This window comes from Cryptomeria japonica, chromosome 10 (genome assembly GCF_030272615.1).
Source record: "Cryptomeria japonica chromosome 10, Sugi_1.0, whole genome shotgun sequence".
Lineage (NCBI taxonomy): Eukaryota > Viridiplantae > Streptophyta > Pinopsida > Cupressales > Cupressaceae > Cryptomeria > Cryptomeria japonica.
This window is the reverse complement of record NC_081414.1, coordinates 496,085,421-496,098,469: the sequence shown is the minus strand read 5'-3', so window position 1 is coordinate 496,098,469 and position 13,049 is coordinate 496,085,421. Positions and strand designations below refer to the sequence as shown.

At 34.8% G+C, this 13,049-nt stretch overlaps 1 protein-coding gene across 1 annotated transcript in view; it reads right to left on the bottom strand.

Moving 5' to 3' along the window:
- Positions 1-13,049, bottom strand: part of LOC131039398 (uncharacterized) — a 138,889-nt gene that overhangs the window by 64,065 nt on the left and 61,775 nt on the right. Inside the window, exons 5-10 of the mRNA XM_057972129.2 lie at positions 12,532-12,683; positions 7,171-7,313; positions 6,777-6,944; positions 6,408-6,478; positions 6,038-6,109; positions 5,569-5,706 (exon numbers count right to left, since the gene is read on the bottom strand). Of these exons, the coding sequence (XP_057828112.1) occupies positions 5,569-5,706; positions 6,038-6,109; positions 6,408-6,478; positions 6,777-6,944; positions 7,171-7,313; positions 12,532-12,683 (744 nt within the window). The remainder of the gene's footprint in view (positions 1-5,568; positions 5,707-6,037; positions 6,110-6,407; positions 6,479-6,776; positions 6,945-7,170; positions 7,314-12,531; positions 12,684-13,049) is intronic.

The window sequence follows — 13,049 nt, the reverse complement described above, 5'->3', positions numbered from 1 at the left end:
CAAGACGAAATTTGAATTGTAGCTCCGGTCCTTCACTGAGGGACAGGAGCGATTTTCCTCCTGGAGGCATTTCTGTGCTCATGAAAATCTTCAATTTATATTCAATGGAAAGATCTCGCCGTTCTTCATCACTTCAAACGTAAAATTTGTCTGGACTCTGCAAGGATGATGAGATATTTGAAATTGAGCTCCCGTCCTTCACTGAGGGACAGGAGCGATTTTGCTCCTACAGGCCAAAATAACAAGATTTTTCACATTTTAACACTTCACGAGGCGAAAACGAATCAATTCCAATGCCCAGGATCAAACTTCAAAAAAGTCAAAATTTGGTCAAAAATATTCAATTGGACAAAAATTCACATTTCATCTTCAACACTTAGACAAATTTAAGCTCTGCATCAACATTCCAATTGAAAATTAGACCATTCTGGCAAATTCATTTCATTCAAAATTTGCATTCTAGAAAAGGAAACTCAAAAGCCCTCAAAAACGACTGGATTTTGGTCCGAAAAGACGGTAATTAGAACCCTAAGGCTTGACCCTAAATCCAGACAACTAACAAACTAACAAAACCCTAGAAAAAGCAAAGCGAAAACGAACAAAATGAGCAAAAAAACATGGGTCCCCATTTGCAATGGGGCGATGTGTGAAAACGTCACAACAAGCCCCTCGGGCTAGTTCTCAAAATTCTCTCTCAAATGGTTGGGCCCAACACAGATTGTAAGATATCTAGGTATTCCCTTTTCTATTCTTCCAAATCTAAAAGAAATGTGGGAATGGGTAAGGAATAAGATTGATAAGAAACTATCCAAGTGGAACAAAAACTTTCTCTCCTTGACTGGAAGATTCTAGGTGTGTCAGAAAATATTGGCCTCATATAATATTTATTTCTCATCAGCTTGGCTCTTTAGGAATTACCAATTTAATCATGTTCAAAAGTAGATTAGGGAATTCCTATGGTCAGATGGCAAGGGTACTAGGAAGCAACATGCAGTGAAATGGGAGTGGTGCACTATGCATAAACTATTTGGTGGGATGGGGTTGAAGGACTTGAAACTACAGGGCATTGCCCTCGCCTCCAAGTGGATTCTTAAGGCCATGGAAGGTAATGAGCCATGGAAAGCTCTTATAAGAAATAATATTATATGCTCGGTCCCTAAGAAGGCCAAGAAATGGAAAGATCTCCCCATTCTTGACCTTCTTATTGGACAGTTTGAGGTATCTTCGGTTGGATCTGATATCTTTAAGTCCCTATGGAAGGCTTGGGAACATGTGAAACACTTGGTACATATCAAAGTAAATGGCACTGTACAAGGGCATATTGCTGATAACAGATCAATATGGTCGAATCTATTCCATAATGGAAAACCTTTAGCCACTCTCCAAGGCTGTTCTACACTGAAATGGCATAATATGGGTATTAAATACTTTGAGCATCTGTTTGAAAATGACCAATTGAGATCGTGGGAGGAACTGGCACTTACCTTCTCTATCCCGACATCCTAGAGCAGGACATATAACATACTTAAAATGGCCTTACCCTCTGCTCTCTCCCCCTCTCACCCCCCTCTCCTCCCACCTTCCCCCCCCCCCCCCCCACTTCTGCACTTTGCTGGACTGATGGCACACCTCTCCCTTCCCTTAAAGCCAAATGCATTTACTCTTCACTCACTGAGGCTGATACCATTTTTCTGCACCTTAACAAATGCTGGGGTTTAAACTGGGAACCAAAGGCCTGGAAAGATAGTCTTTGTAAATTTTGGATGGCTCATAATGAACCAAAAAAGAAATTCTTTGGCTGGCACCTGCTGTTAAATAAACTCCCCATAAAAGATAATGAGGGTACTTTCTTAAGTTGTAACATATGCAGAGTGCCTGAAACTGTCAAACATATATTTTTTTGAATGCCATTTTGCAAAAGAAATATGGAGATTGTTTGGTTTAACTTGGAATCTGTTTCTTTTGAATACATAGATGTTATTCTAGGCTATATCAAGGGCTGCAGGAGAATTGCAAATATCTTTTGGTCTTGTTTTTCTTTGGAGGTTCTTTGGCTTGTATGGAAGTATCGTAATGGTGACATCTTTAATAGCAATACCAGGCACCCCACTGAGTCTCTTAGGAGACTCATTGTTTACTCTATTTCTATGCAGGTCACTGTTATATTTAAGCTGGACTCGGACAAGTTTGACAGGTGGATCAAGGAGGGGGCTACTACTGTATACATCCGTGAATTATCACACGGATTCACTTGGGAGAGGGATGAACCGGGCAATGCTGCATTTGAGCAAGCACTGATGGCTTTTATGAGGCACCTGGAGCGTAGGCAGATACACATGGAGGTTACTTAGGAGGAAGTTGACCTGATTCATGAGCGCACCTCCCACCCCCATAAACAGGACATACTTGATGGTTGGGTGGAAGTGTGGCAAGATGGAAACTTGGGGTGGGTGGCTTGGATCCCCCCACTGGGAAACAACACTTCACCGGATGCTGAAATCTCATTTTCCTAGACTGATGCATATGTTTCTTACATAGACTGTTGCTGATATTTTCGTTTACAAATATGTATATCTAATGTAATCATCCTTGTTATAGTGGAGGTGCCCGATAACTGTATATTTTTGTGCATGCACCTTCCCTTGGTGCCCTTGATACTGCTGAACTCAGTTTTTTCTGATGCTATGTAATGGTTTTTATGATATCTAATCCAAAAAATGTCACGACGGGAGAGAGTGAATGGGAATGAATGAAAATTAAGTCGAAATCGAAGGGAATTGAGTCGTTTCTCTATTGTTGTTCCTTGGGTTTCCATTCGACGCCACCATTTCTCTATTGTCGCGTCTTGAAGAAAAAATGATGTGCCCTAGCCTATGATGTGTCCTAGCCGCACACAAGAGGAATTATGTTCTAAAAAAACCTAATAAAAATGTTCCATATGAGTTTAGCGATGAATTTTAACAAACTTAATATATTTTTAAGTGTTCGCCAAATTTTGAACTTCAACCATGAAATTCAGCGAACCCGGTGACTAAGGGTAACCCTACTAAAAATAGTAAGTGCCTAGGAAAGGGACATTAAATAATAGCTTATAAAATTATAAATACTAATAAATGATTTAATATAGAAAGTAAAACCAACTAATACATTAAAATTCACTAAAAATAATGTCATAAGTATATAAATAAAAATGAAATTCATCGATTCATCACATAAACCAATACCCAAGATTAAAAGTGGCATATGAGACTAATAATGGCATAGGGGGTTAATTCCACAATCTAAGATTGGGAATATTCTACATGAAAGTGTTGATTCATCACAAAAGTAAATTAAGCTCAAGGACACTACGTATACTTAAGAAGGATATTAACCTCAAACCCCCTAAGCTAAACTCAACTTGCTGCAAACTCGATCCTGATACTATTGTAACCTACAAATCTAGGAAACCCTCAATGTCACAACCACAGAGAAAACCCTACATGCCTGAACCACCAAGAAAACCCAACACCTACTATGAAACCAATCCATCCTAAAGCTTCTTCTTTTTGTGTTGTCACAAACCCTAGTATTTTCTTGTCATAGACTATATGAGAACATATAGATGAATCTAAATGGTGCTTTCAAAGAAACTTTAGTGGTTTTTAACGTTCATCAAATTTCAATTTCTGTGATAAAGTCCAAGGAACTCTATGAATTAGTTGTGCATGATCCAAGAGGCCCAATGAATTGAATGCCTAAGCTATCCTCCTATCTATCACCTAGCTAGTTGAACCACTAACTTGTTAGCTATTATAAAGAATGGCAATTTATAGTAATATACATAAAAAAGGTGAAGATGTAGTGGGCAATTAGAAAACTAACTAGAATTCTCACAAATGTTGGCTTCATTGATGGGATTCCTCTCTGTTTTTTACCCAAAAATGGTATTGCAACTACCAATACAAAACAGATATGTAAGAGCAAATGCCACCAAATGTGTGCAACAAGATTGGAGAGTTAAATAGTCACAATACCACCATATGTTTTGCACACAGTGATGATACTAGCAACGAAATCATGGAAGCCCAAACTAGGTGCGAATGGAGTTATACATCCATAAGTGTCCTAGATCCTTCTTGTACCTCCAAGTCATAGATTTTTTGTTAAACCACCATGGCTGCTGACTTCCTGGGTAATCACAGAATCATTGAGATGAGCAACCTTTGTAATGTCTGACCCTCACACTTTGTTGGGCTTTTCATTTAAGAAATCATTCTGATTTTCTAATTGATTCAAGGGTCATCTAACATCATAGGTTATGAACTTTCATATGAATTTACACATAATTAATGAAAATATTGATCATTTAGATTGATAGGAGAGCTCACACTTCATATCTGTAAGCATGCCAAGATTAGTGCACATCATTGATTATAAACTTTAATGTGACCATAAATAATGAATGAACAAGGTGATCATCTAGGTTGTCAGGATGAGCCATTTCATATCTATAAACATGCCAAATAATTGAATGCTTTTAGTATTCAATCTTGGCATAAAAGTCTATTGATGTCATGATTGTTCCATCCTTTTCAGTGTATTATCGACTTTAAGGGCTCTCTGCCTTCGAACCTCAGACCTCTATATTTGACTCAAGCATGGCTTACTTTTCCCAAGTGAATGTAACAATAGAGGAGCTCAAACTAGTCTTCAATATTTTTGACACTTCAGCCCACGTGTATAGAATCTTGAGCATTCTGGGATAGGCACTTATTATATGAGAAAAAAACTACAGTCTCTTTTCCACCTGCACCCCAACAGGACCACTTAAACTCAGGCCATTATTGTCCTCTGCCATGTATTCATTCATAATCTTCAGCCAGGAGAAGTGGCAAATGTTGGTTGGAAGATCCCAATGCCTTACTGAAAGCACAACTGAAATGTAACGGCAGGAGAAGGATCAATGACATAAGATTGCACTGAACTACCATTAATTTTGCACACTGATCCTCACCTGGGTGACTCAAATTTGGATTTTAATCCATGGGTGAGAGACCCATCAACCCTCATTTTACAAGCAAAAAAAACATTCGAAGGGCCAAAGTCTTTTCAAAGTGAAAGATATTATAAAATTATCTTTGTTTCAATGGAAATGGTTGCTTGATGGTTTGTGTTTTTGGGGGGTATTTTTGCCATGTATTTATGCTTAACTCCATGGAAAAATGGATGCAGGAGAGTTCAGAGCATTGCATGCTTCCAAGTAGGGTACAGCCCATAGAAATTCAAGTTAGTGTATGATTCTTGCATATGATATCCTTTCAAATGGAATAACAGTCCACTGCAAGTAAATGTTCTCATATCAAATGCATGTGTTTCTGATAGTGTGTTTGTTCTCTCTATTTTTGGTCAAGTGTAAGTACAAGAAATACAACATTCCACTTGAGAGTGAAAAAATAATGAATACCAAGCTCAATGGAAAGTACATTTTGGTGTAAGCTTATATTTACAAGAAATGAGCTTTCCAACTATCTTCTTTTATTGCCAACAAAATCAAAGCTGAACAGAAAATATTTTAAATGTGTTTACCATTTATAGCTAGAACCATAACATAAAGGCAATAGTAACCCAATGCCACTGAAGCTTCACCATCACTCCATTTTTTTCCATATAATAATCTCACGAGGATATAAGAGTAGCTTGGACCAAATGTGATGAAGAAAAGTCCTGAGATACATCCCCCATATGAATCTTAAGTTAGAAAACTATTAAACATTCAAAGTATCTGAATGCAGTTTGACTGCATGCTCTAGCATAAAATGTTGGCAGCTGATATAAAGAACAACTTCATCAATTATGAAAATGAGATACAAAGTGCAGTTTTGTAGATGGACAGTATCCATTAGGTTTTGACCAAAAATTCAGAAATATAAAGTTATAAACAGAAAATAAAACAGAAGTTATACCAAGAGGTGCAGCTTATTTTGTAATTTTGTACATGGAAACATGACCAACAGCAGATATGATACCATAAGACTTATGTAAGTCACAGACATACCAATCATGATGACAAGCTTCAAGCCCAAGCGTAGAACATGTTCTAAAGCCAAATTCCCTCCTGACGATCTGCCTATGATAAAAAATGAATATTTTATCATTGTCATATTGCATAAACACAATCAACTGGATGTCGTAACATCTAACTAGTCTTCCAAGGAACGGGTTAATTTATTTGTATTAGATAACAAAAAAAGATATAAGCATGAAGATGGAATTCTGTTATCTTCAATGATGGTGATTTCTGACAATTATATTGTTTGCTAACCAAACACAGATAAAGAAGATAAAGAGATAATATAATCTTATCAACCACTATTAATATCTGTAGAATAGTTGCTAACTTTCTCAAAAGGAACACAAAGGTTCACCTGGTGCTGCCTTTGCAAAAATTGTAAATGCGCTTTCTTCAAATGGTTGAAACACAGAGCGAACAACCAGACTTCCTGAAAGATGTAACTGGCAAAATCAGTGATTCTGCAACAAACAAGACCATGATAGTTCATATTGAAAAGACCAGAGCATGATTCAGTTTATATATGTCATTATGCCCAATAAGATACAAAGACAGCTACAACCATATAAATTACTCCAACAAATACAAAGGACAATATGTTTATATCAATGCCCTTACAAATTCCACAATAAAGGAAGATGACCTTGTAACTTCTATGGAAAATATCAATAAATAACTTGCTATAAGACAAAAGTGAATTTTATTAATGGTGTGTCAAAGTTACCTGCCTAGTTTTTCCACAAGACCATATACACCTTGGTTGTAAGGAGTATCAAAGAGTACAAGCACAAGTTTTTCCCCTTCTTGAAGAATCAGCTTTTGAACAGACTGAAAAGTAAAGACCAAACAAGAACGTAGGAGCTGTTTGTCAAAATAATAGCCCCGCCTCATTCTGTATCAAAGATTGAATTGCCATTAGTCAGTTTTCAACCAAAACAAGAAAAAGAAGTAACATTAAAGAAAAAAAATAAAGACAAATGAAAGGCATTGATGTTGCACTTTAGAAACATTGACAAAACTTGCAAAGACAAATCATATATCATCTAACAGTATGAAGTAAGAATCTAAGAACAAATGCAAAACGCATCATATACTTAGCTACAAGTATAGAGCAATACCCAAAAGGAATCAAATGAACCGTAGTCTTTTCTTTCTCTGCTAGGCTTTTAAACAATGGAGTGCCAAGAAAGTAGCCCCAGTAACATAAAACCAAACAAACTGCATATGCAATCTGGGAGAAAGCAAAAACCAGCCCTCTTTCCTGAAATGAATAAAATAATTATATGGAGCAGTTCTCAAGGAAATGATTTTAACTCAAATGCCTAATCAAAGTCATTAATGTCTTTTCAAAACCCAAAACAGGGATAAGACACCCACGTATTTTATTTCAAAACCATTAAAACTAAGAATAGGTGTATAGTGAAAGAAACATCTGATCTTTAATCCATGAATTTTAGTAAGAAGCATAACTCAATTACTTATTATTTACATATCTCTGTTAAAAGCATAGTTATGACACTCAACCCTGCCAGACTTGCAAGTCCAGATCCAAGACATCATTGGTTAAATTGCAGATAAGACTAGTGGACTCACAAATCCAAAGGCTGGAATCGCCGAATTTGCAGGGCCAGTGAGTAAAAAAAAATTACTTATCTACCCTAAAAAGCCACTAACACTTTAAAACACTCACCCATTTTGAACTTATTTTCATTGCTTGTAATAAAACAGCCTCCAACACATAATCATTAAAATTTGTCTCTACCTAAAATAGTAGTTGCAAGCTAGGTATTGCCAAAACCAGTGGCTTGCTAATCTTTTACTTCAACTAAACAAATGCCATTTGTTTAGTTCTACCCCATATAAAAGACAACCCAATTGCCATCAGGGAATGTAAAGCATTGCAACTGTGGAATATGATTCGATAAGCTTTCTCAAATATTGAACTGCCCCTAGAAAACTCCTTATCTCAATCACAAAAGTCTTGGATCACTTCAAAATGGCTTCCACTCTTACTAAATTCCTAACAATAGCTGGATCGCCGTCTGATAAATTTTGATCTCAGCTACTTCATAGACTTAGCAAATCTTTGATCTCAAACTTAGACAACTATTTGGTGTATTTGGTGACTGCCCTTTTAAAAAGATAACTGAATATTTGCCTATGTAATCAGCAATATGAATATAAACAACAAAAATCTATTTTCAACAATTCATGGGTTAAACTCTATTTTTTTTATTCTCTATATCTCTATGCTATGGAAATGCTCTTAAGTTAAAAAAAAAGTGGTTTGTGTCTGTTTTTCTACAATTTTTTATGATGTTTTAAAATCCATTTTTTTACCCATTTTTTCAAAAAATCTTTTACTTTTGGTTTGCCGATTTTTTCCCCAAACATTTTTTGTTGCTGTGATATAAAGCAATGCAATTGTGGAATATGATTTGATAAGCTTTCTAGAATATTAAATTAGCCCTAAAAAACTCCTTCCCTCAATCACAATGAAATTCTTGGATCACTTCAAAATGGCTTCCACTTTTACTAAATTCCTAACAGTAGCTGGATTGTTGTCTGTTAAGTTTTGATCTTAGTTACTTCATAGACTTAGCTAATATTTGATCTCAGACGTAGACAACTATTTGGTGTATTTGGTGACTGCCCTCTTTAAAAGTTAACTGAATATTTGCCCATGTAATCAGCAATATGAATATAAACAACAAAAAAAATTCTACAATTCATGGGTAAAACTCTATTTTATTTGCTCTCTATATCTCTATGCTATGGAAATGCCCTTAAGTTTTGTTAAAAAATACTTTTTTCTCTTTTTCTACAATTTTTTTTTTTTTTAAATCTGATTTCTTCCCCATTTTTGCTGATTTATATATATACATATATGTATATATTTACATATATATGTATATATTATATACATATATATATATATATAGATAGATAGATAGATAGATAGATACACACACACACACATACATACATACATACATGCATGCATATATATATATATATATATATATATATATATATATTATACGTATATACATATATATATGCATGTATATATACATATATATATACATGTATATACACACACACATATGTGTGTGTGTGTGTGTGTACATACATACATATATAAATATCATACACACACACACACACATATATATATATATATCATTTTGCATACACCTAATTGTCAAATCAGAGATAGCAATAATATTGACTTCATATCATCATATTACACATGGAAATCATTGCATATCAAATCATTCTTGCATTGATTATCATTATTTATAAATATTAATAGTGAAATTGAGGAAAGAAGTCCCTTGCAATTGATTGATAGAGTTAATTGTTCCCTATCTAATAAAGAATAGCATAAGGGGGCATTACAAGTGGTATCAGAGCATTACATTTTGTGGTTCCTAAAACGGGACATTACAAACCATCTTGCACTATCCTTCTTAAATGTTACTTGCATCACTCATGCTGCTTATATCAAAGTCGTAGAATCCTAGCAACGATTATAATCCTTCCATCATTAAACATCACCGTATCACCTTATATGACGATTTATCTCCTAAGAAGACATCAAGTTCATTTAATTTCATGTTCGCAAAAACCGCACCTTGTGTGAAGTCATATAAAAGGAAGAACCCTAGTTAACAAAACATGCATAATGACATGAGTGTGTTCTTGAAGATGGCAGGCATACATCCCTTACTTCTTCAATGCAAGCCTTTGTTTTTGTGGCAAGGAAATCATCATGTGCATTACCCTATTCAACTTTTTTAAATTTGAACTTCTTAAAATGCCTATATTTATCATAGTTCAAACATTTCTTCATAGGCCTTCCTAGAGATTTAGATTTACCTCTAGAATTCAATTGTTTGTCTACTAAACTTTTTTATTTCTCTTAGGAAAACAAGGCCTCCATGAATTTTTGTGCCATTGCTTATAATAACAAGGATGCAACTATATACTCAAGCTTTAATTTAGAGTATGTACTACTAATGACCATAACAAGATTATCCCCTAAATAGAACAAATCAATAAATTCATCTTTTTCATCCAGTTTAAAATCAACCAAGGCTTAAAATCATTCAAATGCTATATCATGGAGTTACCATCATGCATCCTAAAAGAAGACTTCTTTTAAAGGAAAAAACTAGAGTCAATGTCTAATACAAAGACCTTAACTTATCCCAAAGTTCCTTAGCATTGGCTTGTTCAAAGACATTCAACAATACTAAATCTAAAGGGCACAATCTGATTGAACTCTTCAGCTTCCTATCAATCTTTGTCCATTCTTCTACCATCGTACTCAAGGGCTCCTTTCCTAATACAACCCACTAAACTCTATCCACAAGATCTTCCATCTTAAGCTTCCATAACTCACATTTTTGGCCATTAAAGTTTTCTATCTCCATCATTTTCATCATTTTGTAGATATCCAATCAAGAAAAGCCTTATCACAAAACCAAGATGCCTTTCTCTCAAAGATATAGTTAAACTGCTAAACACTACCTCTAATGCCAAATGAAGAGAAATAATACCAATAAACATAATTAGAAGTAATGCTAACAAAATCTTTTAAAGCAATATGATCAACACACAATCGTGCAAGCTTCAAGGAAACAAGGTAGCACCCGGCTTGAGACTTGTAGTCAAACCAATTCAGTTAGGGTATGTCCCAGAAACCAAGTGACTACCAGATAATATTGTTAAATCAAGTAATATATATGCATTGCAACATTAAGACTGCCTTCTGGACACAAACACAGTTTGATATTGAAATTCTACAAGACCTAAGGCCAGCTGACATCATCATTCAATGAATCATCCACTAAATTGCATTTGTTGTTCTATTGCTTTAACCATCACTACAAACCACTCTAGCTGGCAAAATCATCTGAAATCAGATTGCTGATATCAAAAAGACCTTGTTAGTTCATCTCAGAAATCTGATAATAAATCTCTGCACTTTGTTTCTGAAGCTTCTTTAGGCTTAGATCAAGTGATCCATTAAATAGATTATAACAATCCAAGTTTGATGGATTTTCATGTACCATCTTTTAGGTTGTCCATCAAATTTCAATATTTGTGTCTGCAGCCATATAAATCTGAATCTCCATTAAATCAACCATAACACCCCAAAATTTTGAAAATGACAACTTTCAATTAAAATGGCAAATATGAAGAAATATTACTTAATCTGCAAGAATAATCCACAAGTAAATGATTTCAATTTTCAGCAATACTATTTCTACCATCCCCTTACAGACATGACACTGTCAGTCTGTTGATCATCAGAGAACATTTTCCCTTCCACAATGTATGGATCAACATCGAATCATGGGCAAGATTTACATCAATGTCCACTAGCTCTTCAATATCTTCATGTTTTTAAATTGGATAGAATACAGAAGGATTAAATACTATAAACATATATTCAGACTCGGACTTGGAGAGTAATCAGCAAGCCCAAAAATTTTAACTCAGCAAAAATTTGGCAACTTGGAAAGTACTAAAACTTAGAATTTCTTTAAAAAACATATTTTTTTCCAATATTCAATTACAAAATGTATTAAATTAAAAATTGACATCTCAAAAGAGAAAATGCATAGTTTTATAGCAGAAAAAATGTGTGTAAAATGCGTTTTAACCAGCATTTAATCTGCCTGGACATTTTTACTGACGCTTTTCTTGTGTCTATAAAAACTCGCGAGTTAAACTTGTAAAAACTCACAGAGCCAAAAAAAATAGAGAGTACTCGCAGAGTTTGCAAACTACTGTTTTACTTGTACCAATATTTCGATGTAGGCTTTCTTATTGGAGACTTAGACTAGATTCAAGTTAAGTCATGCACTTGCTTTATGTTTGTTTTCGGCCGTGCATTACAACCATTAATAATGCTAATAAATTTCATCTCACTATGTGCTCTATCCAGTTACATATTTGCATTATCAAAAGCTAGTCCTTTCCCCTTCAACAAATATATGCATCTTGTACTAGCTTGTGGCATAAAACTCCCTAGAAGAGCCTTGGGGCCATGGGGTCAACAATAACTATGAAAAAAATGCAAGATAGGTTTTCAGTTAGATATCACCACTAGTCTTAGACAGCTCTAGGAAGGATATGCCTTAAAGCATTCCCTGTAATTGTTTGGTCATGCATGTAGCTTCCTATCTCTTCATTTGTCTACCATCACTTGTGAACATGAGCAACATCAACTGGCTTTTGCAAATCCATAATCAATCTGTGGTCACTGTATTTTAAGCCAAGGTTTAGGGAATATTCAATATAAGACAGAAGGAACATAAAACTTTGTTCCATGGACTTCTAGAACAAACTAAACTTTGATGTCTATAAGCCTTGTGATGCATTAAACTATCTTCCTTTAACACGAAATGTAATTTCTTTATAAACATATATTTCCCATTCTAAATAGGGGTCAGATAAAAAATTACCATTCCTGTTCCATTTATAATCATAATATAAGTGGTAACACAGCGCACAAAAGTTGCAATTGCTTCTGCTTTAACCCGCAGTCCCAAAAGAAGTAAATTTTGTGCAAGAATGTAAAGAGGCTCAGTCAGAAGTTCTAGGAAACATGCAGCTCCTGCAAAAAAAGAAAATTCAACAACTGTCATCATTTTATCATAAAATTTTAAAGGTAAAACCATCTTTGAAGTTGCAACTCAATAACTTATTGATTCTTCTCTTCATGAAAAATTAACACGAAGAGAACATGATTAAAGAAGATAGCCTCATGGAGTGTTCATAAAATTAAGAAGAGAAGTTTGAATAAGGAGAAAATGAAAACCTTAAGCTGCTTGGATATTTATATCATACAAATCTTATCCTTTTGCTAAAGCGGTGTACCTAAAGGATGCATCCGAGATTTTTTTTCTTTGAAAGATGTCAACCGAGAATCTGATCCATTCTGAAGTTTTTTTGTTTGCTTTCAAATCTTTGGCCAGCAAAT